The sequence below is a fragment of the Camelus ferus genome, chromosome 19, assembly GCF_009834535.1.
Source record: "Camelus ferus isolate YT-003-E chromosome 19, BCGSAC_Cfer_1.0, whole genome shotgun sequence".
Lineage (NCBI taxonomy): Eukaryota > Metazoa > Chordata > Mammalia > Artiodactyla > Camelidae > Camelus > Camelus ferus.
In genome coordinates, this window is record NC_045714.1 from 13,760,286 (window position 1) to 13,786,655 (window position 26,370).

The 26,370-nt window shown below is 57.7% G+C and overlaps 1 protein-coding gene across 5 annotated transcripts in view; it reads left to right on the plus strand.

The window, feature by feature from the left end:
- CDH4 (cadherin 4) overlaps positions 1 to 26,370 on the plus strand; it is a 465,344-nt gene that overhangs the window by 337,744 nt on the left and 101,230 nt on the right. For 4 of the 5 annotated variants that reach the window (XM_032461481.1, XM_032461485.1, XM_032461484.1 and 1 more), the window contains one exon: positions 10,349 to 10,525. In XM_032461481.1, coding sequence (XP_032317372.1) covers positions 10,349 to 10,525 — 177 coding nt within the window. The remainder of the gene's footprint in view (positions 1 to 10,348; positions 10,526 to 26,370) is intronic. The other variant, XM_032461482.1, reaches the window with a different exon arrangement.

The following is a 26,370-nucleotide window of genomic DNA, read 5'->3' on the forward strand; positions in this document are numbered from 1 at the left end:
TCCTGGAAAAACAGAAGCATCGGAGGGCAGGAGGCCATCCCGTCCCCCAGATCCACGGCTCTGCCCCCATGTTCCTACTGGGGTGACGACCTGCCACTCCTGCAGGACCCGCCCAGCCCTGCTCGGGGCCACCCTCCAGCATTCTCCTCGCCTCTCCTGCACCACCTCCCCCACACCCTCCAGAGCAGGGCAAGCCTGGCAACAGGGCGCAGAAAGGGAGGAAAGAAGGGAGACCCTCCAGCTCCGCCCATCCTGGCCGTCACCCCACAGCCCTGCTCCCTTCATGGGGACGGCGGAGCCCAGGATTCCGGCATGGCCCCGCTCTCCTGCCTCCCTCCTGCGCCAGGGCCTTTGCACCTGTTCCTGCTGCCCCTTCAACCCCCGCTGTTCCTTCAGACCGGACGCAGTTGGCACCTCCTCTTGCAGAAGACGTCCTGAGCTGCTCCCATCTCAGCCTCAGTCACAAATGGAGAGCTCACGCTCTCCCTCCTGCTGGACCTCGATGTCCCCGCCTGCAGGCCGAGCTCTGTCACAGGGCCTCCCCAGCCTAGGCCTCTCCTGTCCTCCATCCAAGTTTGGGTGTGGGGTCGGGAGGTGGCCAGTCCTCGGGGACACGTGTCTCCTGGTGGCAAGTGAGCTGAGACCACCTGCCACCTCTCAGTGGGCGCGTGTGCTTGTGGGCATGGGGGCTGCACGACGCACGGGCACTGGTGGGTCTGTCCCCCGCCCACCCTCCGGGGTTTCAGGTTTAAGCATCAATCTGGTCCCAGTCGGGTCCTGTAGCTCATGATAGGGGCTGGTGCGCGTGCGTACAGGTGTGAGTGCGTGTGCGTGCGTGTGTCCGTGAGTGTGTGCGCATGTGTGTTGGGTGCCTTGTGGGGACCCCCCTCAGGAAGTGGGAGGTGGGAGGGGTCCCGAGCTTCCCTCCTGTAGTTGTTGAAAGTAAAACCTAAACCGGGTTCCCCAGGTGCACAGCTGTGTGGTTCCATCCAAGGCCCTGGTGCCCATTTGATACTCGGTTAAAAATAAACTTCTCGTTTCTGAAGATGTTGAAAACAAAAGCGATGTGGTCACGGACATATTCAGCCACGAAAAGAGCCCCCAGCAGGGACAGGAGCACCTGTGAGCCCCACCCCCACTGGCCGGGCGCTGGTGGGGCCCATCCCGCACCCACGGCACTGGGTGGACAGCAGTCCCTCTTGAGGTGGAGCCTCCCCGGGACCTTCCGAGAGGAAATGGAATTGAAGCTCAGCTGAAGCCTGGGTGTCGTCAAACGCCCACCCTCATCCTCACCGATGTCTTCCAGAAGCACCCACACCGCCGAGACCAACCGTTTTTCTCAAACTCACTGACACCCATGTGAACGCGTCCACGCAGTCCCACCACCAACAACTCCGGAAGAAAGTACTACACTCTGGCTTAACTTGCTAACTTGACTTCATTTTCTGTGATTGCATTTTTTCCTGTAAGCCCAAGAGTAAAAAGTTTCCTTTAAGTTGTTTCTAGCAAAGCATCATTGTCTTGATTCCCTAGAGCAAGCTCTCACCAGGGCGTTCGGGAGAAGCCTAGAGACAGCTTGGGCTGTCACTGTGGGAGGAGGGGGTGCTCCAGCATCGAGTGGGTGGGGCAGGGGTGCGCTCACACCTGCAAATGCACAGGATGCCCCCCACCGCCCGAGGCTGCCCTGGTTCCACATGCAGAGACCCTGGTCCAGAGCGGGGGTGACGGGGGGGGGCGGGGGGAGCCGCTCAGGTGCTGGGCGCCCTTGCTGTGCTGGGGGCGAGGATGGCCGAGCAACCTGGCCGGGCTCATGCGGGTGGAGCACACACACACACAGGTGGGGAGGCCTGTCCAACATTTTGGAGCCTCCTCAATTTTCCGTGCATGACGGCAATCCTCAGCACAGCCCACGAAGCAGAGATGCACGCATCCGTGCTGCTGTGGTTCACCTGCGCCCTGCCTGCTTCGGTGCCACACAGATGGGAGCATTGTCTTGTGTCTTCATTTTTGAGGGGAGGCAATGCTAAAGAGGGCAAGGGGGTGTGTTCTGAGATATGTTAAGAGAAATGTGGTTTTGACGCTGCTTAGGAAGAACAGGAAACCTTCCCGCAAGACGATGTGGTTGATACAGGTTGTCTCGGCTGTTCCCCAGGGCTGCTCCCGCCCTCAGCGTCCAGTGCCCGTCTGCTCGGGGCGCAGTGGCGGTGGGTGTCAGGACCACGGCGTGCAGGTGACATCCGCCCTCTGTGTCACCGCTCCCCCTTCCGAGCCGAGGAGCAGAGAGGGGCCAAGGAGCACGGTCTGAGTTCAGACCCCAGCCCCCCGTCACAGCTGCGTGAGCCCGGGCCAGCCAGGGGACCTCGAGCACCTCCACCTGCCCAGGTGTGAGTGAGCTCGGAGCCAGCCCCTCCCGCCCTGGCTGTCCGGTGCGCGGGCGCAGAAGTGTTGGCGCCGAGGCTCTGCTTCCGGAAAGAGGCGTGAGGACTTGGCCGTGCCGTTTCACTCAGGAAACCTTTCTTTGCGTGTTTTTTATGGGAATTTTCAGAACGGTCTCCCCGCCTTCGAAGGGATCAGAAGTAAGAAATACCACAGTGCTCTGGGGACAGATAGGGCAGTGGTCTCCCCGTTAGTGTCTTGGATGTAAAAAAAAAGTCCACTAAGTGCCTTTTCAGAACCGAACTCTGGCAAATGTTTATCGAGAATGGCACCCATGCTCCATTTGGTGAAGAACGGAGATGTCTTTCTGTTGTTTTATTTTGTGTTTGTTAAATACCATTTTATTCTGTCCGTCCTTAGCTACCATGGAAACCAGCCAGGAGGCCGCAGACAGAACCCTAGTTAAATATTTTAAATATACATGCCTGCAGGCAAACAAAATGTGCCATTTTTCAAATGTACATTGAAAGGGAGCTAGGAGACAGAGGAATGAACTATCTCTATAGATTTTTGTGACTCTTTTTTTTCTTATGAATCTAATCCTCAGTGAAAACCAGCCCTAGGTTTGACGTTTCGGGGAGTGGGGCAGGGGCCGCTATTTCCTTTATTAAAGCGTGTTTAACCCAAAGCTGTAAGGAAGCAGTGAGGACAGGAAGGCAGGTGAATCCGAGACAGAGAGCAGAGTCGTGACAGTGCTGTTTGGGGAATAAGCCTTTTGCAGCCTTGTTCCAACGTAACCAGTGCTCGTTCGCAGTGCAGACAGGGACGTCGTTCCCCAAGGGTTCCATCCGAGTACAGATCCACGGAATCCACGATCTGGAACACCAGGCAGCTATGTCGTGTTTCACGGCTGGGGTGGGCCACCTGCTTCTCCAGCGTGGGAGCCACCAGGATGGTCAGATGAGACTCTCAGAGTGGATGTCGGTCACTCTATGCGTAAGAGGCTGGACACTAGTTGGAAGAGAGGTGCCAGGCGACACACGGGCCTCCGCTCGGTGCCGTGCGAGTTGTGGGCCGGCGGGAGGTGTGGCTGGTACGAGGCGTGGCCGGCGGACCTGTGCTGGTGAAGGAGCGGCCACTTGCGGCCTCATCGGGGCTCATGTCGGGCATCGGAGCTCCCAGAACCTTCCATCCCGAGAGCTTCCTATCCCCAGCTCTGCAGTGAGCGCTGCCCCTCTCTCGGGAAGCCAGGTGCAGGCGCAGCTCCCTGAGGCCCCGTCCCTCAGCCGCGCGCTCACCACGCTGAGAAGGGCTGGGCAGCTGCCCTGGGCACACGGCCCAGACTGGAGACCAGAGAACAGGGAAACCAGGGGCGCCAGAACCCGCAGCTCGCTGCTGCCGCCCTGCACCTCTCCCGTTACCTGCTCGTGCAAACTGCACCCGGGCTTCTGCCGCCAAAGAAGCTTGTCCCTCAGCGTTCAGGGGCGCAGGGCGCCTCCCCAGGGAGCTGCGTCCTGGGCAGTGACAGCCGCGGTCGCACCCGCAGGCCTCCAGCGCCCTGATTAAGAGGCTTCCTCACAGACGTCGGTGGTCACCCCGCCTGGCTACCACATCCCTCGGGGAGCGACCTGAAACTTTCCCCGTACATTTAGTTTTTCTCGAATCAGGAGGACTTGCGCTCATGCTGTCTTCTCCGAAGTGGGAGGAGTTTCAGGTGCTGAGGAGGGTCAGCCAGGACCCGACCACCACGTGGGGCGGCCAGTGGGGGGAGTCGCGCTGCCACCTGGGGCTGCGTCTTCACAGCTCAGGGCTCCTGGGCGCTGCTTAGGAACGCGCACGGGATCTGAAGCAGTTCCTGCATCCCTGTCGCCTCTTGAGGGCAGCAGCTTCGGGGGAACCACCTTCCCAGCGGAACGGTGGGGCTCACGTGGCCCGGTGCACTTTGCAGGGGCGGCCGGCACCCACCTGCGGTGACCCGTGCTTGGGAACCCAGTCCCCCACCCTGGCCCATCTGTCCCAGAGGCCTAGCCCACCTGTGCCCTTTCTCCAGCGCCCCCGTGCGTCTCGGAGGCAATTCCGCCCACGTCTACAGCACCAACAACGTTGGGTTCCCAGGGGCCTGGGAGCAGTCCCGCCATGCCGACCCCTGGGCCCCACCTGCAGAGCCTAATTTGTTGGGTCAGGAAGCTGTGCAGGGGGACCCGTCACCTGCCCTCCTATCACCAGGAAATGTGAACACCGTTTACTGCATGTTCACTGCGAATCGATTGACACCCACCTCAAACCAAGATGGCCGCGAAGGCGCTCAGGGAGTGTCTGCGTTGAAGGCAGACTGGATTATTTATGGTCCCCGTTCAGCCTCACTTCTGAGTGGTTGGTGAGTCAGCCCATTTGCTTAAAAGCCAGTGCTTCTGCTTGGCTCTTCATGCCTGCGTTCCTACCGAGCAATGGTGGGACAACAGAGAAACACGATGAAGCATCCTTTTTGCACGTGGGCTGTGTGATCAGCGTCTTCCCAGCACGTTTTCTCTCCTCTTTTTTCTTTTTTTAAGAAAAGAAAGAAGAAAAGAGGCAATAATTTAAAACCTGCCCCGGGTCAGTTCCGCATTATTCATCTTTCGCTCGTGAATAGCGACACGAGGGAAATGGCCCAGCTTCCTCCCGGTGCTGAGGCGTCCCCGAGACCTCACCCGGAAGCCGCACTCGGTGACGCTCACAGTCAGACACGCAGAGCAGCCCTGTTAGGAGGAGAGCAGGACGGCGGGCCCAGCCCTGCTTGGGGAGGTGGAACACAGGGCCTGGAGGGCGCAGAGCCGTCGGGGTGAAAGCACGTCGGGAGCGAGGGCGGGTCGCTGCTGGGGTCCAGGCTCGGGCTGGGCGTAGGGGGAGGGCGGAAAGCGGTGTGGGCCTTACCTGGGGGGGGGGGGGCGTCAGGCAGCTCCCCTGTGACTTCGGGGCCTCAGCCGTCCAGTGAGACGTCCTGGTCCTTGTTCGCACGCCTCCCCTTCCTCTTGAGCTCACCCCCACCCCCCCACCCCGTGTTCCAAGTGCGAGGGCTTCGCTTGTGCCTTGTCCCTGGGAAGAGGGCGCGTCCGCCCGAGACTGGCCCAGAGGACCTGCCAGGAGAGAACCCAAGCCCAGAGCCAAGGCGATCTGGGAGGGTCTGGACCGCCGTCCTGGGCTCCCCAGACCCGCCACGTGCCGCAGCCAGTGCGGGGTTGGTGTTCCCTGGAGGGGACCAGCCCAAGCGGCGGCGAAGCACGAGGTGTGGTTTTATCTTCGGAAAGTCTATGTCCGGCGGGGCTGCAGTTCCACAATCCACCTGCCTCGCTCAGGAGCGGGACCGCTCACCTCCCAGGCTGAGGAGAGACGGCTCTGGCCTCCTGCCCACAGCCCCGCTGTGCCCCAGAGCACGGGGCTGCAGCCCCCGGCGGCGCACACGGAGGAGGCCCAGGGGCAGCACAGGACACACCCGAGGTGCCAGGCCCGGCAGCAGGACCCCGGCCCGGGCAGCGCCTCCCCTCGTAAGCCGCCAGTTTAGAGCAGTGTCAGCAGAATGAAGCCAACACTGAGCACGACTGATTCAGGCCCAGTGGGGAGGCCGCCTGAAAGGAGAGGAGCTTTGTAAACAAAAGCTGATTCAGAAGCAGGCTGGGGAGGGTGCGGCCTGAGGTGGGGGAGCCCATGCTCAGCAGGGAGGTTCCCAGTTCAATCCCCAGCACCTCCTCCCAAAATAAATAAACCTAATTACCTCTCCCCCACCAAAGTAAAAGTATTAAGTAATACACTAAAATACTTTTTTAAAAAAAAAAAAAAAGCAGGCAGATTTAGGTCTTCACGAAGGAGCATCCGCCTCTGTGTAGCCTGTGCCTGGCAGCCGTGTCCCCGGGCGGCTGGCGCGCCCCCACCCCCATCTGCCCCTTCTGGGAAAGGCTCCCTCTGCAGGCAGGGCTGACGTGCGTCCTGAGTTGTCCTGGCCCCTCAGGCGCCCCTGTAGGAACCCATCTGTCGTGTCTTCCTGGGGCTAGGGTTCCAAGGGGTCCCCAGGGCCAGCAGACCCCACCCTGACTCACCTAGCAGGACAGAGGCATGGGGGGCTGTGAATGAATGTGCAGGGGCTGCGTCTGCCTCCACGCACCGCACACCACCCCTCGTTTGGGGGCTGCTGGTCCAGCACCAACTGCTCACTGGGGTTGGGCTCGGCCGATACGTGATATACACACAGAGGGAGACACACAAAGCATACACGTGTGTACACTGCGTACATGCATGTGGACACGCACACACATGCACCTACACAGGCATGAGTGTGCCCATGCACGTGTCCATGTACACGTGTGCCTCTACGGGCCTGTCTGTGAACACGCACGTGTGTAACTTTTAGGAACAGCAGCGTCAAGGTCACATTCACATTCTTCCCCAGCTCTGCACCATCATTCACCCAGAAATACAGGACGGGGCGCCGGGGGCAATCAGCAGCCGTGGTCTGTTAGGAAAGACTTTGGAGAGTAACCAGAGGCACGGCCTGTAATTAGTGTAACAGGCGCCCAGTCAGCCGGCGTGTTCGTGCAGGCCTGCCCCGCCGGGCACCGCATCACCTGTGCGCCCCTCCCCAGGGACGCGGGTGCGGCTTCCAGGCTGCAGCCAGCGCAGGTCTGGCATTGATCTTCACCAGATTTTGTTACTATGTTTATCTCACAGCTTTAAAACAGTAGCAAATAAGTGCAATTTATTTAAACAACACCGGGGAGATGAGCGCCGTGAGAGCTGCCCAAGGCAAATGAGGATGAAGGGCGGCTCCCCACAAACTGCGTCTGAGATTCAGAGGCTCAGGGGAGCATCTCTGGGGCCCCAGAGTCAGCGGGCAGGCACGCTGAGCTCCCCACACCGCCAGCGCCCGCACCCGAGGCCGTGGTTCCCGCGCCCACCCCCCCAGCCCGCCCAGTCCCCTCTTGAGAGGCGGCCCTAAACACAGACACGCTCAGACACACCCCCAGCCCTTCTCCTGCGGCAGGAGCTGGGGCAGGTGACCCTAACTGCCTGTGAGTGAGGAGCCCCCGGCAAGGTCAGGCGTTTACCTGGAGGGCCGCCTACACACTGCAGGCCCCCCGGAGGTAGGAGATCTGGATGGGACTCTGACACTTTGCATTGCCAGCCTGGAAGCTGATGCTGCCAGGACCTCAGAGATGCCTCTCCGGGTCTGAGGTTTTCCCCGACGCCCCGGGGCCTCCTCGTGGCATGTCCGTTTCTGCCCAGCCCCCCACCGCCCTGCCGTGAGGGCCTGTCAGGAGGATATGGCTTCACAGGCAAAGAGAACCCAGAAGTGAGGGGCCCTCAGCCAAGTGCTCCGACCTTGGGGCCCGACCCTGGCACTCCAGTCCTGCCTCTGCCTAGTGAGCTGTGTGGCCTGCAGAAGTGACTCGGCCTCTCCGAGTCCCCCAGTTGCCTCCCTGGTAAAGCGGGGATGGCCGTCTTGCTGCACCGGCCACAGGGAGGACTGAGGCGGGACCGCGGAACGCTCGGTGTGCACAAGGCGCGGGCTGCCCCGACGCGTGCAGGGCAGTCGTCTGGGTCCCGGATGCAGGGCTGCGTGGCCAGGACTGTCCTGAACCTGGCTCTGCGACACTTGTTGAGGAACCTGGAGAGGACCCAGCCTGGCACCAGGAGACACAGGGCAGGTCGCAAGACGGCATCTGTCAGTTTGCGTCGGGCAGACGGTGGTGGAACATCCAGTTTCCGAAGACGTCCAGGCCGAGGGGTTCACACACCATGCATGGATCCCTCGGATGCAGGACGGGAAGTGCCTTAGGGAAGCCTGGGGCTTCCAACTGCTGCGGACTCTGAAATGCAGGCGCTCAACACGGCCGGCAGCAGGGCCCCTGGTGGGGAGCGTCCCGGCAGGTCTCGTTGGACTGGGCCTTGTCCCCTGGCTTTGCCACTGATGTAGCCTGAAGTCTGGACACTCAGGACGGATAGAAGACTTTCTTTTTAATCAATTAGACAGTTCTGTCTGCATGTGTTTAACTTATTTCCATGCAACTTTTTGCACAAGGGGGTGGGGAAGGTTCTCTGTCCCCAGAGGGCAATGCTGAGACCACCAGGTCTGGAACTAGGCTGGAGGGTGGGACCTGCTGGCTGTGTTGAGCGCCTGCGTTTCAGAGTCTGCAGCAGTTAGAAGCCCCAGGCTTCCCTAGGGCACTTCCCGTCCTGCACCTGAGGGATCCATGCACGGAGTGTGAATCCTGCGGCCTGGACGTCTGCGGAAACTGGATGTTCCACCATCGTCTGCCCGAGGCAAACTGACAGACGCCGCCTTGCGACCTGCCCTCCGTCTCCTGGTGCCAGGCTGGGTCCTCTCCAGGAGGGCCAGCCTGCCATCAGATGCCGCCAGCCAGCTGTGTCCCCTCCGCCATGGCTGTCCTGGTCCTCAGTCTGCCTCTGCCACGTGAACCCTCGTACGCTACTGGCTCTGAGACCTGGGAGCGAAATGAACTTCAACCGTGAAAACAGTGCAGAGGTGGCCGGCGGGGGTGGGGAGGGGCCTTGAGAATAAACATGGAGGTGACGTATGCACAGACGCCACGTGGGCACACGAGTTCCGCTGGCTCTTTTAACTACAAAATTTCAAGTACATTGTAAGATTCAGAAATACAGAGAGGCAACAGGAATAAAGTCAAATAAAGTAGCTTGAGACTCACTGGGGACAGAGAAAGCCAGACTTCACATTCCCACCTGCCTCCTTCCCATCTTTCTCTCCTTTAAAAAGGGGCTCGTGCTGCATTAATGCTTTGGTGCCGTTTCTCCACTTGCTATTATTTTGTGAATTTCTCCACGTCTCAAGGAGTAGCTTTTAACGACATGTGATGTCCCAAGACATGAGCGTAGAGTAAAGCGTCTGACTTATTTACTCCTGTCCAGAGGTTTCCTGGCATTTTCACTGCTTCGCATTCGCGTACCATTATTACAGAAGCAACGCCAGTGAACATCCCTATCGAGGGGGTTTTACCCACAGAGTTTCATGGCAACAGATCTCCGCCTGTGGGGTAATTGGGTCAAAAGCGAGGACCATTTCTGAGGCTCTCGGTGGTCGAATGCAGAGGGCCGGTCCCAGCAGTGGTGACCCCGCCTGCGTCAGCGCGTCCGGCAGCCAGTCCCGCCGATGCCCTGCCCGGCGTGGGCTCTCACCAGCCCATTCCCGGAGCAGCCCCCTGCTCTCGCCGTGCCCATTTCTAAACAAAGTAGCTGGAGTTGAGAGAGATTAAGGGACTTGCCCCAAGTCACACGAATCTTTGAAGCCGTTAAATGTAAGCCACCTGGTCGGTTTAACACCAAACCCCACGCCCGCTACCAGCACCCTCTCCAGACTCACAACAGCCTCTTCAGCGCTGAGGATCAGTTTGGCTTAATCTTGTCAGCTTGATGGGTGAGGAAGACACATCGCTTTAACTCGCACTGTCTGGTTACTGGAAGACGTGAACGCTTTTCATGCGTTTGTTGATCCTTTGCATTTATTCTGCTGTTGATTATCTATCCTTGTCTTTTTCCTGTTATAAAGATTCCATTTTTTCTTATTGATTTGTAAGAACTCTTTCTATAGGGAGGCTCTTAACCCTTTGTCAGATTTGTTGTACATTCACCAATTGCTTTTAGGGTGTGTTTTCATCGACAAGGGTTTAAATTAAAACATGAGCCCTTTTCCTTTGTGACTTTTCCCCTGATCCACCCTCCTGGCTAAATAGTCAGCTATGTTTTTTTCTTTGTTTACAGTTTCTCTACCCCTATTTAATCCTGTAATCCATTTCTTTGTAGAGACGAGGGCCCTGCTGAATTTTTTTCCGTACCACGTAGCCATTTTTACCAACATCATCTAATCTTTCCCTGGATCCAGATTCTCTCAACAGATGCCTTTCCTGTGCGAAACTTAACCAGGCTTCTTTGGCTCTTCTCTCTCCCCCTCCCCCGAATCACGCAGCAGACGGGGAAGAAGAGCGCGGCTCTGGACCCCTCCCCGCCTCCGAGCGACACGCTGATGCCATGGCCCCAGCTCCCGAGCGCCAGCGGGCTGAGGCGGCAGAAGCGAGACTGGGTCATCCCCCCGATCAACGTGCCGGAGAACTCCCGCGGGCCCTTCCCTCAGCAGCTGGTCCGGGTAAGTGGAGACGCTGCGGCCGGCTGAGGGGCCTGCCGGCAACCTCGCAAGGCGGGTCCGGTGGGCTTGCTCCCGGAGCAGAGGGCGGGCTCTGCGCTGGGCGTCTAGGGTCAAGATTCCGCCTCTTCAGTCACGAGTATTACACAGCGCCGAGGAAAACCAGGAGGGCGGGCGGGCCTGCTGCCGTCGGGTCCTCTTCTCCGGTTACCCTCAAGTGACCGCTCTGGTGCGTGGAACGAGGTGGGTGGGGACTTGGGCCGTGGCCTTTGACCTCGGACCCCTTTCTTTGGTCTGCTTGTCACACGTCTGTCCAATGATGACTAAGACACTGAATGGAGAACAATGGTGAAGATCCTGGTGAAAAGTCAGGGGTCCTGAGACGGAGGCTGAGACACCAGGGGGCAGCCCTGTCCCTTCCGCTGCTTCCCTGGTGTCACCTGCTCCCGACAGCCCCCGCGAGGTTGCTTTTCCCAAGGGAGGGAAGGACTCACTGAAGTTGTGTTTCAATAACCAAGGCCATCAACTAGCATTTTCTTCTTCCCTGTGAAGGAAAATTGCAACCCAATCTGAGCGATGATTTGATGAAATGATGGTGAAAATGCCATTAAACAGTCCATCCGTTGTGGACGCCTCGCCCCGCCATGTGGACAGGAGGGTCCCTGAGGGTCATCAAGGCATCGTCTTCAGTCTTTGGCCTGATTAGTCTCTGGTTTCCTGTTCTTTCCGATGCAGAAAGCGGGGGTGGGGGGAGTGCTTGAAATGCAGAGATGGGGCGGAGGGGGCAGCCAAGCTCGCAGGGTCCCCGGTGTGATGGCCGCCCACCACACACACCCAGTGTCGTGGCTGTGAGTATCGCCCTGCCTTCACTGCGCGTGACACTGGGACTTCCATAAAAAACTGTATAGTTGATCTTTGTCCCTGTTTCAGGCAGGAGCCCTGAAACCTGTGGAATTTCCCAAGTAAGACTGGAAAAGACGTCCGCGGGGGTTCACCACAAGCACCTTTCTAGGGCAGCCGGGTCTCTGTGTGTGAGTTGACAGGCCCGGTCACCAGGGGGACCGACCATGTGACTGGAGGGTGGGGCCTTCAGTTCCCCTCTCCTGGCTCCTGGCGGGGAGGGGCTGGGGAGTGAATCAATCACTAACGGCCCATGATTTGATCAATCTCACCTACATAACAAAGTCTCCAGAAAACCCCAAAAGGATGCGGTTCGGAGGGCTTCCAGCTTATGAACACTCAGAGATCCAGGGAGAGGAGCCCTTGGAGGGCAGGGGGCATGGGAGCCCCAAGCCCCCTCTCCGCACCTCGCTCCATGCCCCTCTTCCATCTGACCGTCCCTGAGTCTGTCCTTTGTAGGAAACCAGTAGCCTGGGGGGTGAGACGCTTTTGTGAGTCCTGTGAGGTGCCCTGCAAATCAGAGGAACCAGAGGAGGGGTGGAGGGGTGGTTGAAACGTTGGATTTGCAGCCAGTCAGTCAGACAACCTGGACTGGGTAACTGGGGTCCGGGATGGGGGCCGTCTGGTGGGACTGAGCCCTAAGCTGGAGGACGGACACCCTTTGCAGGCAGACCACGTCGGAACTAAGGTAAACCTCAGGACAGCCCGCTGGTGTCGCAGGGTTGGTGTGGTGGCACCCCTGGTGTCAGAAGCGCGGAGGGTGGGAGTCGCGGGAGTAATGGAGACATGGAGTGTGTTTCCAGCTCTCCCCAGAGAGACAGCCGCCCTCCAGCTTCAGTCACCCAAGGTGGGGGTTCATTTCCAGAGCCGTCACCTCCCCCGAACGGCCCGCCCGGGTTGGAGGTTGGGGTGAGGCCGGCCTGGAGCTCTCAAGGGCCGATACCCCAAACGGGGTCCGTTCGGGAGGAGGGCTCCTGCAAGTGTCCAGCCGTCTTGGATGCGCCGGAGCCAGAAGCTGCCTCTCATGTGCTCAGGGTGGAAAGCAAACTGCAAAGGGGTGAGTGAGTTTGCAATGAGTCCAGGGGTGCATCTGTGAACACGCACACAAACACACACACTACACATATACACATACACACGTGTATGCATACACACATACATATACACGTGTACACACAGAGATACACAGGTTCACACACAAACATATATATGCATATATGTGTGTAACATACACACTTACACCCATATATACGTGCACATGCATACATATGTGTACATGGATACGTACACACAAACGACGTTTGGCAGGCGTCTCGCCACGGCTGGAGTGTTCTGCTGCCCTGGCTCTCAGAGTTTCTCGGGTTAATGACATTAGACAGATAGGAGCCACATTAGTACGAACACGTGAAATTTCCCTCCTCTGCGCCCATCTGTACACCGGCCTCTGACAGGTACCACGAGGGGAGGAGGCCACCATGGGCAGAGCCCTGGTCCTGCAAGGGTTCCCAGGATCTGCTGGACGACGGCACACGAGACACTTCCGCACCTTCTGCCCGGCCCACCCCCGGTGGGCTGAGGGCTGAGAAGTCGGGCTGGTGACGGGGCAGGGAAGAGCCGGCCCTCCCCTATCCACAGAGGCTGGCCTCCCGCTGGGCGCTGGGGGCGTGTTGACGGGCGACGCGTCTTCTCAGGAGGCCACAGCCATGTTTGCACCCCTGAGGGAGGGCGTCCTTGGTTGTCCAACTTGAACAGCTCTGAAGCAGAGAGTGCGCCCCTCCCCTGAGCACAGACCCTGCCGGATCTGGCAGGGAAGCGCAGGTGGCCGGAGCTCCTGAGTCCCGCGGATGCAGGTTCCTGAGGATTCTCCTTGCCAGTGACATTTCTAAGCTGGCGCCGCGGGGAAGGGAGGTGCGGGCGTGGATTCAGGCGCCGGATGAGCTGCGGTGCACACTCCACGTGCCGGGGGCCCACGGCCACCACTGAGATACGCTGAGGGGCAGCGTCCTGTGTCTGCTGGTCTGCAGTATCGCTGTGCTTTGGGAGAACTTGTCATCTGTTTCTCAGACGCCCTGACGTGGCCACCAGCCCCTGGGGGAGGCCACCCCCCAAGCCGGATGTCTGCATGGACACCAGCTGCGGGAAGGCTGTGACGCTCTGACCGCTGTAACGGGCATCCCCCAAGTTTCAGAAGCCTAACCTGCTAGAGGTTCACTTCTTGTTCCTGGGCGTGAGGGGTGGCCCCTGTGCTACAGCCACTCAGGTCCCCAGAGCGAGGGCCGCAGGATCGGCCGGGCCGAGACGCAGCATGCACCCATCCGGTCTGAACTCCACTGACCAAAACCCCGTCACGTGGCCTCACCTAACTGCAAGGGACCCCAGGGGTACGCAGCCCAGCTCTGCGCCCAGGGGAGGGGTACATGTGGAGACCGGCTGTCCCTCAGGGAACAGGTGGGTGTCCTTTCCTTTCTGAGGGCCCCACTGCGCCAGGAGGGGCGGCCCTTGGTGAGCACGCAGACCGAACCTGGCACCCCTGCTGCGAGCCTAGTATCTCTTCGCCCGCTGCCCTGCTTCGCCTTCTCCGTGACCTGCCGCCGTGCGTGGTTTGTTCACCCAAGGACAGGCCTCCTGAAGGCAGAGGCCCTGCCTGTATCTCTAGTGCTGCAAACAGTAGGTGCTACGTGTGCTGAATGAATGAATGAAGGAGTGCATGAGCGAGTGAGCGGTTGGAGCAACACCAATGGTGAACTTGTGCTGGGTGCCCGTTGGCTCCCACGCCGTGGTGGCCGTGGTGCGTGGCACTGGGGGGAAGAGGGTCTAGGCACTGCGAGTCCTGGCTCTCAGAGGTCCCACACGGACAGAGCACCCCCCAGAACCTCACCTGCGCTTCCCGGACACAGGCATCCAAGCTGAGCTGGAGGTGTCCAGCAAGTGGAAAACGCATCTCCGTTACGGGCCCTGTAAAAGCTTTGTGTGTTCCAGATGGATTCCAAGTCATTATGTAAGAACTCAGCCCAGGAACTCAGGCACACAAATGCACACACGCATGCGCGCACACCCTCCCCCTCCACGTGCACACACACACCCACGTTCTCATGTGCTCACTTTCCGCCTCCCCCTCCCTCTCGCTCCCTCCTCTTCCGCCCTTTCCCCAGAGTTTGGGATGCTTTTCTGCCCTGTTTCTGTCTACAGGAAGTTGACGAGTTTCCTGTCAGTGTTTTCAGGGGGGGGGGGGGTGCTGCTCCCGAAAGAAGCCCAAATCATAGCGAGCCTGAATGCGGATTGATGGGAGCGGGGAGCCGGGGCGGAGCGTGTGGAGGTGCAGCTGGGATCAGCTGCAATTCTGTGCTCATTAAGGCATTTCATTCTGATAAAATATGTTAAATGAAAAAGTGGGAGGGAGAGGAACAGGCAGAATGTTCTTCCCAAAAAACCTCCGTTAATTGCAGGCTTTCTCCTTGGAAAGAAGATCGCGTCTCCCCATGAGCGTTCGCTCTGCCCCACGGGGAGAGTCGCTGACCGAGGAGCGTGAGCTCGGGCGCAGAGGGGGTCCTGGGCGGGAGGGCGGGTGGTGGGCTGGGCTGCCGGGGGCCAGGATGTCCTTGGGGGAGTGCGGAGCCACACTGTGTGGTGCGCCCACCGGAGTTAGACCGCCATCTAAATCAGCTGGTGAGTGAGGAGGGGCAGCAGCTTCACGGAGATACTCAGAAGCTCCAGGCTGTCCTTCTTCTCAGAAAAGAGGAGAAAGCAATTCACCGTCTTTAAACGAATCCCCTAGGAAGTTGGATGGAGGCTCTTCATTATGGGGGAGTCATGGAGATGGCAGGAGGGACACCCAGCAAAGGGTAACAGGGGGCCTTCCTGCTCCCAAATCCCAGCTTTGGGCTCTGGATGGGACAGTTTAGGACCATCTATAGATGCCAAGCACCATGCAGGCACTGGAGATTCCGAGGGGAGAGGACATAGAGTCCTTCCGTGACCTCAGGAACCATCAGACAGTAAGGTCTCTGCTTGCCATTCGGAGTTCAGTCCCTCACTGTCTCGGTAAGGATTCCTCCACCTGTAGATTAGAGGAGGGTTTTGAAAAGACACTTGCTTTTCTAGCATGTATGCTAGGTTTGACTTCGGGCAAGATTCAGAATGAGGCTAAAATCAAACTTTTAAAAAGAAGATGCATTTCTTAGCTGAGTCTAAAAAAATGCAGAATTTCTTAGCTTGAGAGGTTGTCCAGGGCAACGGCAGGACCTGGCTGAAGGTGATGGGGAGGAAGGTAGTGATCTTTGGAGACAAGTCCTTTGGAAGTCGACATTTTAACAGACAAGAAGTCATCCAAATTCGTCCTCGGGGCCCTGCCACAGAGCAGGCCTGGAAAGGGAGCTCTGAAGATAGGACTCTGGGAGGGAGTCTGTGCATAATCGCTGGACATGAGAGAGAGTCACGTGGAGAAGGCGGGCGGAGGCTCAGCGGCGGCGGGCGGCGTGGGCAGGGCTGTAGAAACCAGCCCCTCCCGTCAGACAGCCCACGTGGGCTTGAACCAGTGGAAGCCAAAGGGTTTCTTCGCATTTCCTTGTCAAATTTGGTTCCCATTTGTGCACGCACACCACATAGCCTCACACCCAACGACAAATGTTTGTGACGTTTTTGCGCGAATGGAGGATGATCTGGGTTTGGGGGACAAGAGGTCAGGAGCTGGTTTTTCAATGACATGTGCTCTGGGCTGGGGTCCGCAGTATGAGGTGTGTGACAGGGTGAGTGACCCCCTATCTGGTCCAGGGCAGACTCTCCATAAACGTTCGTGGGTTGTCTGAACACATTGGGTGGAGCTGGCTGAATTTTAACTCAATGTTATTCTACAAAATGTTTCCTGGTAACCCAGTAGTGTAGTCATCACTGAGCCCACCTAGGAACATGTTCTCTGGTGCTCTGAAGGCATCCATCCATGCATGAATGACTGACATGGTCACCGCACGCTTTCTCATGGAAGCAAAATGACCTCTCGAAGCATGATGTCTGTGTCATTCCTCTTCCACTGTTTCCCCATTGTTCCCAGGAGAAACCCTAACTCCTTATCAGGTCACATGGGACCCCGTGATCTGACTTGCCCCTCACTCAGCACACCAAATTCCAGCCGTACTGGGCTACCTACAGCTCCCAGTCTGGATCACACCCTTGGTTTCCTGGAGTCCTGTGTTTTCCCCCTGTACCTGAGCCCTCCCCCGAGCCTGGCTACTTCCTGCTTCCTCTAGGAATGACCCGCTTCTCAAGACCAGCAGAGGCTCTCCCCCATTGCTTGCCATGGTGGCAGAGTTTTTGACACTTTTGTCACCGATTATCAGTCTGTCTCCCCCACTAAATGCAAAGGTCCTTGAAGAAGAGTCCAGCTGTCAAACACAACAATGGGGGCAGAGTAGATGTCAGTACATGAGTACGTGCAACCATCACGCCCACCTCCATGGGTCAGCCTTGCAGGATCTTTACAAAGACTGTTAGGCTAGATAAATAATACTTGAAAATAATGAAATTGGAAGTTCAGTTTCTGGTAATGGTGTAGTAGTTTATGTCAACTAACACTCCTAAAATAACACCTATAAACTCTGGGGGAACCTTTTTGTTAAAAATTATTTGAAGTTATTTGAGAGTGGTCAATCGTAAGCAGAAACTGGTGGGGACTCCACCCTTGAAAAGATCTGTGAGATCTGTGTTTATCTGACTTCCCCTCTGAGAGCTCTCCTCAGTCTGTCCTTGCATCAAAGTTGGGTAGCTCTTGGGCAGAAGACCAGCCTTACTGGCCAGAGGAGTTGGAAGATGGGGGCTAGAACTGACAAAGCAGCTGGAATGTAAGAGGATAAACCCTACAAAGTACGTAGCCAAAGCTGGGGCCTCCAGATACACTTGCAAGCTCTGCCCAGCTCCCTGGCTGCCCCTTAAATTCTGTGTGCACTGGGAAGACTCCAGTGAACCCAGAGAAGCACAGCAGCTGGAAGACTGAAAGAACCGAGGAGAGACTTCAGCTTCCAGCTACTGCGTGGTGGACAGATTTAGACTACAGTCCAGCCAAGGTAACACCCTTCAGAGAAGGATAACAGGACCCGATTCTCTACAGTGTAGCATCTACAATGATTATAATGATGAGCATACAAACAAAACTTACTAGACACACACAAAAGGAAACGTGACCCAAAATTAGGCAAAAATTGCTCATAGACTAACTCTGAAGTTATCCAGATATTGGAATTAGCATCAAGGCCTTTAAAATATCTCTTATAAATATGCTCAAGGATTTAAAGGAAAATATGGTCAGAGTGAATGACTGTATTGGTAATCACAGTAGGAAAATGGAAACTGAAAATATAACCAAATGGAAGTGGTGAAACTGAAGAGTGTGATGTCTCTAATGAAAACCTCACTGGGTGGACTCACAGGTAGATTGTAGAAGGCAGAAGGAGAGGTCAGTGCATTTGAAGGTAAATCAATAAAAAAATTATTCAGTGTGAAGAACGGTGGAGGAGGGGATTGAAACACAGAGTTTCACTGGGACAAGGCCAAGCGGCCTAATGTGTGTAACTGGAGTCCAGAGGGAGAGGAGAGAGATAATAAAATATGAAAAATAGTTGAAATTTCCCCAAATTTGGTGGAGAAACAAACTTAAAGATCCAAGAAATTCAGTGAATCCCAAGTAGTATAAATACAGACAAAGCCGTACCTTGATTATTGTCAAACTGCTGGAATTCTAAAATTAGAGATAAACCCGTGAAAGCAGAGCGAAAAGGCAGCGCAGAGGACCACACTGAGAACGAGGGCTGGTTTCTCTTTAGAAGTGACGGAGACCTCTGGGCAATGGAATGGCATTTTCAAATTGCCGAATGAAAAGAAATGATCAGTCAAGAATTCTACACCCAGGAAAACAATGCCCCTCAAAATTGAAGGTGAAATGAAGACATTTCTGATGAACAAACTTAAGCTCCTCGTTGCCAGCAGGCCCACAAGTAGTGGTAACGGATCTTCTTTAGGCTGAAAAGAAACACCACACCGCCAGTTGGAAATTCAGATCGACAGGAAGGGATGGAGCGGGCAGAAAAAGATAATGTGTGGGTTAACAGAAAAGATTGTATTTTTTCTCTTAACTTATGTAAAAGACAGCTAACTATTTGAAGCAAAAGCATAGCACTGCATTGTGGGGTTTATAACTTAGGTGGCTGCAGCAAACACGGCAACGAAAGGACCCACTGGGGACGGAGACTAATGCGGGCCGACCCCTGGGCTTGCCTGTTGGGTGGGACTACCTGGCGCCCGCTGCAGGGTGACTGGGCCTTGCCCCTCTCCGGCTGTGCACCTCCTCCTGGTGCGTGGAGCCCCTCCCGCAGGTGCAAGGGGGCACTCCCCCCGGCGTGCAGAGCCCTGCTCCAGGAACAGGGGCGGGTGCTGCCTTCCTAAGGCTCGGCTAAGGGGCCAGCTGGGAGAAGGTGTCGGGCAGACCCGGCGGCTTTCTAAGAGGCGGAGGCCGAAGGTGCTCCAGTTCCTAACCCTCTAGCGGCTCTTTAAGGCCCAGTTCTCCAAAGCCAGAAACAGCTGTGGGTGAGCGGACGTGAAGAAGCGAGCCTTCCCAGGCTGCAGCCCCCGGGAAGACGCCGAGAGAGCCGGGTGCTCCAGGCGTTCGCTTGTGTTGGGTTCTCTCCCCACAGAAGGGTCTGAGGAGAGGGTGGAAGTGCCACCTCTCCTTCACCGCCCCGCCCACTGTCCCGGGGGCCCCTGGAGTGGAAGGAGCCAGGAACGACGGAGGAAGAGTCCAGGGGGCATCGGCGCGGCCGCGCAGGGAGACGTGGCCCCCGGGAAGGCGCGAGGCGTCTGGGTGGCGCGTCACAGGCGCCGCGCGGGGGGGGCCGCTCGCGGGGAGGCGCGGGGGGTGCTGGGGGCGCCCCCGGGCGGGGTCGGGCGGGCGCCCTCCGCCCGGCGCTGCGGGACAGCGCGGCCCCCGCCCGCGCGTGCCTTCGGGACCTTCGGCCTCCGAGCCTCCTGTGATCGCGCGTCCCGTCGCGCCCCGGGGGAACGCACGCTGTCCTCGCAGAAGTGGACGAGCGGGAGGAGGGCGGCGCTGGAGGCTTCGGCCGCCTTGGGCCCTGCGATTCAGTCAGTCGTGCGCCAGAAACGCGCGGCTCCCTTTGTGTTTACGGCTCCCTCATCTGCGCAGAAAATTTTCCCTTTCTTGAATTGCTTTAATGGCTATATTTATGCAGCTGAAAGTTCCTTAAGAAATGGAAGTAAAATCAAATGGCTGCAAACGCTCAGATAATTTATTGGAGAGTATTCAATTAGAATATATTAATATTTTAGATTTCCATCATGAATTTAATATTCAGAGATTTAATTTAGCTGTTGAATCGCTGTAGCACCCTGTGTGGGTGGGGGTTTAGGACGAGAGCGCCGAGCACCTGCCAGGAGAGGTCAGCCCCCAGCAGGGCACCTCCCCACCGCTTCCCACCATCGAGGTTTGCCCATGGCCCCCGGGCCTCGTGTCCGCAGACCAGACATGGTCCGCAGGTGTGGGCACGAGCCACCTGGGCACTTGGGACTCGCTGTCAAGACTGGGGGGAGGTCGGTCTGATCAGGGCTTGGAATATTCCAGAACTTGGGGAGCAGTGCCCAGTAATTGGGGGAGGAGATGGCTGTGAGGGAGAAGCCTGCATCCCCCTCATCAACCAACAGGACTAGTTCATTGTTCTTTTCTTTTTATTGAAGTGCAGTCAGTTACAACGTGTCTGTTTCTGGTGTGCAGCGCCGATGTCTCAGTTATACACGTGTACATACTCACCACCAGGACAATTTGCACGTTACCAGGGAAGCCGACTTCCTGTCCCCTCAGGTTCCTGCACAGATGGGCGGGGTCCCGGGGCCACTGTGGAGCAGGCTGGCCTGCGGATGAGCTCCTGGAGGGTGCAGGGTCTTTGGGGGTCGGGGCAGGGCTGCCAGGGGCTCCTTCCTGGAAGGGGTGCCCTTGGGTCCGCAGTGTGGCCTCCTCCTCTCTTGTATGAAATGATGACAGTAGGTCATGGTGAAGGTCCTCTGTTCGTCACCACACGTTCACCAAGCCTTTGCACACCTCTGAGCGCCCCTCTGTGCAATTCTAGGCACAAAGGACACACAAAGATACAATGAGACAGAGTCCAGCACAAGTTCATGTCCCGTCAGAACAGGGGACATCAGACAGGCCAAGGACGCGTCTCCTCGAGGTCTCAGAAAGCAGCCCGGCACGTGCCGCACGCACGGCGTGGCCTCGGCACCTGGGACGGGAGGCTTGTTGGCAAGAGAGGACTGGCGCTGGCACCCAGGATCGGGGCACTGAACCTTTGTTTTTAACAGGGACATTCTTTACTTCTGGTCAGTGCGCCTTTTTCTGTAATAATTAAAGCAGACGAACAGTGTGTGTTTGATGGGCCACAAACAGGCTGCTTTATTTAGCATCAAATTCAAGTCAACCCCTGGACAAGCCAGAACTTCCGCAGACCTCAGTGGACGAGCGTTTCTTTTATCAGCAGGAAAGAGGCAAAAATACTGCAGCAGAAAGGAGAACTTGGTCTTTCGGCGGAAGCTTCTTTTCCACAGCCCAGGTTTTAAATCAAGCAAGTTCTGGCTTACATGGAGCTCTGACTGTATTTAGAAATAATAATATAATAATAATAATTACACCTGGGGGGCTGATAAAGATGCCTGTGCCAGGCCTCACAGAGCCCTGGGTTCTGATTGAGACATTCCAGGTGGACGAGCCTGCAGGCGGGGGCGGGGACCAGGATGCAGACCTCCTGTAGGCCAGCTGTGGGCCCCACAGGCCCCTCACACTTGGGATGCTGTTTGCTAAAGAAGACCAGACTGAAAAGCACAGCCCTGGGGATGGGGACCTGAGGACCTGAGGACCCGGTGCCACGGCGGCCACTCTGGGTCCCAGGCTCCTCACCCCCCGGGGAAGGAGACGGCGGTGGCTGGGAGGTTGGACGGGGTTGAGGAAGGGGAGCGCAGAGAACCCACAGGGTATCTCATCCCGTGCTGGCCACAGGAGCGGCCCGGCAGCTCTTCCCCAGCCGCCCCGCGAGGCACACACGCCCTCAGCCACTGTGCCCGCCGCAGGCGGCACATTCAGTCAGTGTCCCCGCAGGATCTGAGCTCAAGCAGCACCACTCCCACCGCTGGCCCTGATCGTCCAGTCACTGCCTGGGGTCCATGTGTCCTTGCAAAGCCCGAAGCCAATGAAAACTAGCCCTGCTGATCCGTCTCATTTCAGAACCAGAGGCTGAAGGGTGGTGTCTACTTCACAGAAATCAAGGGTCTCCTGAGCTTTCGCTGAGCTCCAGCCCCTATTAATGCAAATTTTTAAAGCTTTTAATCTGTGTGAAGTCCCTCCCAGCCACTTGTCAGAGCTGCGGCTACTGAGGATTAATTTTATGGCAGTGACATTTCTGATCAACTGTTACTTATAATTAGCCCTATAGATGTTTCTAAATAATCAGATAATATTTGAATCACTTAAATAAATTAAGTAACTGCCTTTCCTTCTATCCGGGAATCACAGCTGTAAATTGGGAACTTTCCAGAGGCAGGTCCATGGATCTGGCTGGTTGAACAGTGGTCAACACTCAGCTGTTCGGCTCCAGGGAAAAAATGGTTAAATATGTTTCCAAATGTAAGAGGATTATTCTCCATATTCCCATGCACATCAGGAGAATTCAAGCAAGCGCTCAACGTTCCTAAGTCCAAATGCTCTAAAGGCTTGTGGGGACTCGTGGGGACCCAGGCTTCCTTCACGGCTGGCGCCTGAGTCGGCAGCCCAGCCCCAAGTCTCCCGTCTGCTGTGCGTGGCCTCTCGTGGTTTCAGGGGTCAGAGGCCAGCACGGGAGACACGTGAGGCCTGTCCGCCTACGAGGGCGAGGCCGCTCAGACTGAGGTTTCTGCAAACCTGGTAGTCAAGCTCAGCGAGAAGCTGCTCCCAACACTGTCTCCTGGGTCCCTGAAGTGCCCTGTCCCTCCAGAGACGTCGTGGGGAGTGGGCGGCCCTGTCCCGGGGGCAGTAGATGTCCCCGTGCTGCCCTGCACCGACCTGTCTGCCAGCCGTCAGGGCTGAGGAGCTCGGAGCCCTGTGCCTCCCTAACCTTCCCCGCTTGCCCGGAACAGCCTGACGGCCCTTCCCACGTGTTCCAGAGCTGGGCTCCCTTTGAAGCCCCTGGCAAGGCTGATTCCTCCCCGGGAGAGCCAGCGGCCTGCAGCCGGCAAGGCCCCCCTGCAAGTGCTTCGAAGCCCCCAGACCTACCCCCTGGGAGTAGGAAAGACGCCACAACCTAAGACACGGATGCTTCTTTCAGGAAAGCGACATGGCTCCAGGCCCGGGAGGGTGGACGGAACCCCGACAGGTCAGAGAGGCCTTCCTGGGGGGCCCCAGCTGCTGGCCGCGGGGGCAAGGTTCGTTCACAGGGCTGCGGGGGAGGAAGCAGGGACATTGATCCATCAGGAAGGGGAGGGGTCCTGGAGTGACCCTTGTGCGAGCACCCTGGTCTCAGAGGGACCGAGGGCTGTGGCGCTGATTAGCGATTTCCCAGGTAAACACAGCTTGACCTGGACGTCAGGTTCTGCTCCCATGTGGCCCAGTCCAGGGCATCTTGTCTGCAGATGGACCCCGTGCGTCAGCGGGGCCCAGGAGTGCAGGGCCTGGGGAAGGGGGCTCTCTGGGCCAGCCTCGGCACCTGACCCAGTGCGGGCACTTCCGAGTCGAGCCTCTGGACAGGAAGTGTGGTCTGCCTGTGCCACGGTGTCCCCTGTGGCACCTGGACCCCTCCGTGGGTCAGGGTCGACTCAGTGCTGGTTCGGCACCTCTGGATGGGAGAGGTGCCGGGCCCCTCGCTGTCCCGCCTCCTATCAGGGCTCTGGCAGAATCCTGGCCTTTTCCAGCTTCTGGGGGCAACTGTGCTCCACGGCCCGTGGCCCTGCCTCCGTCTCTGAGGCCCCAGCACCGCGTCTGCCCATCTCCCTGAGTCCTCTCTGGTCAAACCACCTCTTCCACTGTCGGGTCAGGACCTCATGCTTGATTAGGGCCCGCCAGTCTCATCCAGGACCATCTCTCACCTCAAGAGCCTGCACGTAATCATATCCACAAACTCTCTGTTGCCAAGTAAGGTGTCACTCGCGGGTTCTAGGGACTAGGACCCAGACATCTTTGAATAGGACACCTGGTCCTATTCAGCTGATCAAAGGCCCGAGGCGAGGCAGGATGCTGGAGGCTCCCATAAGTGGAGTGAGAACGAGGTTCTTTCCAGCCTCTGCCCATTTCCCGAGACGCCCTTCCACCTGCTCTCCTAGAAACAAGGATGCTCACAACGGCTCACCTATGTGACACCACCCCTGCTCTGTTCGGCCCCAGAGCCCTGGAGGAGGAGCATACTCTGACCCAGCTCTGATCTCAGCAGGGGCAACAGGCTCAGAGAGGACAAGGTTCTTACTTGCGGTCACACAGCTCGAAGCACAGAGCTAGGCCTTGAACCCATAACGTCTATGTGAAGAGCTCCCCCTCCAGGCCTGGCAAGGCACGCGGGGAGCCCAGAGCCCCCGGGTGTGGGTGGCCCCGTCACACCCGTTTCCACCGCCTCCGAGTTAGCGAAGGAGAAGTGCGTCTCTTCCGCAGAATGTTGCTTGGAAGGAAGACTAACTTGGGGGAAGGAAAACAAGCTTCTCTGTTGGAGGGAATGAAAAACGGGAATCTAAGCTTGTGTTTTTCACTTGCAGCTTCAAGCTAATCAGCCGTACCAGCTCCAGGATGGCTGCAAACAAGACAGTGACTGAGGAAAAGCGAAGGCGTCCTGGAGGAGACGCCTCGCACCCCGGGGCAGCGCAGGGGCTGAGCGCCTGCAGAGCAGAGATGCTGCTGCGGGTGTGGGGGGGCAGGTGGGACTGGAGGGTCCTGCTCTCCACCCGCCCCAAGCATCACTCGTGGGGCGGCTGCGAGGGGCGCCGTGTGGGCTGCAGTGCTGGGCTCCCGCCCCCTCTTCCTGCTGTCCTTTGCACGATGCTCACAGACTGAGTCTGCTTCAGGTGTTTCTCCCTCGTCCGCCACCTGGTATAGGTCTGAAGTCCTCGCACGCGGGCAGGTGGGGAGGAAGGGTCCATGTTTGCATCGTCACTGCTGGAGTCCGACTTGTCCTGGATGGCAAGGAGCCTCCCCTGTCTCCACGTCCCCCTGCTTCGCCCACGCCCCCACATCACATAACCACTGCTAACTAGCCGCCTGTCAATGAGCCGCCCCGGGTCCTCAGTGAGTGTCTGGAAGCACCTGCCTCGCCTGGGTGTCCGTGCAGGGCTGGGGGTCCCCTCTGGGTGGCCCGACTAGCTCTGACCTCCTAATGCTTTTGGACCAGCCAGGAGCTCGGGGTGCTTGGCATGCAGGCGGCGATCCGTCCAAGCCAGCAGTTACCGGTGCCACAGAGAGAGACACGCAGCCAGAGGGTCTGTCCAAACCAATCTCCCCGGGCTGGTTATTTCAAAGTCTGAAAATCCCTAATTCCGGGAGGCAGGCAGTATTTAAATTTAAGTTTGTTTCCCGAATGAGATCTTTGCTTTCGACTGTTCAACTGTATTTGGAAATATGAAAGGGTAACTTGATTACATGTTAAGGCAGCTTTGGCTGGAGAATTGTGGCCAAAATCTCTGCTCCTCAGAGCTTATCCCGCTGCTGATGGAAGCCATCCAAGCCAGGAACTCGGTGCTGCTGCCCCGGGGAAGCTCAGACCAGGTTCAACCCAGGCGTTCTCCAGGCGGGGCAGCCTGGGGCGACGCGGAACCACAGTGTGTCGTCCGTGGTCCTAGGAGGGGACATGCCAGCTCCTTGCTTGGCCCCCAAGGAAGGGCCATCTGTAGAAACCTCAGCCTTGTATTTCCCAGCCTCCCGTCAAATCACTGGATTATTAAACTGTCCAGACAAAAATCTGTGATAAGGAGCTTCCATTTCCACAGGCTCCGCATCCGAGGACGGGCAAAGCAGGAAGCCCACAGCGCTCGGAGGCGCACAGCCATGCAGCGGAGCGCCGGCCCCTCTGTCTGCCCCGTGGCCCCAGGAGACTCAGCAGGAGCTGTAGAGTTAATCGAACTATGACTGCATTAAACTTTCTGGTTTTTTTCATGAGTCTCGTGTCAGGGAAGTTGCCAAATCTGAGAATTATCTTGCCAAAGAACAGGCAGTGCTCTCCAGCGAGGTGTGTTTTCTGTAAGGGGTGATGGCAGCGGGTACGTCATTCAGGCAGTGAAACCCCGGCTGGCAAACTGTCCAGCCTGCCTTTCGGGTGGTCTGAGAGCAGCGCGAAGGGCCGTGCTGAGGATGAATCAGAATTTGGTTCAGCATCGAGCATCGGCCGGAGGCTGGCTCTGCAAAGACGCCCCCAGGCGCTGTCCGTCCTACCCTGGCTGCAGAGAGGAGACGGGACCAGGACAGGCAGCAGTGAGCCAGGGCCAGAGGCTCCCTGCAGGGTTGCTGCTGCAGCCCAGCCCTGCTCACCCGGCCTCCGACGCCGGCCTCCATTGCCGGCCTCCATTCACACCTGCTGTCCGGCTCCAGTGAAGGCATCGCTGCCCGGGAGGTGGGAGGCGCCCCCCTCCTCTTCCTCAGAGTGCCGGGTGCCCTTTCCTTCCTGAAGCCCCCAGACCCTGCTCCTCCTGCCGTGCATGCCCTAGCGTCCCCCTATGTCTTCTTTGGACCCACCCACCCCTCCCCTGGAGGCGAGTTCAGCTGCTTGTGTGTCAGGCTCGAGCTGGGGGCCCAGAGAGGGACCCGGCGGCTGACTCAGAAGCTCGGGTGTGTCTGGAGCTGGGGTGCCGAGGTGGACACCGCTGCCCCCTAAGTAAGAACCAGGAGGGCAGAGGTCTGGAGTAGAAGGGCCAGGACTCTGCCCACAAGTGGCAGAAGCCAGCTCTCAGAGGCGGGA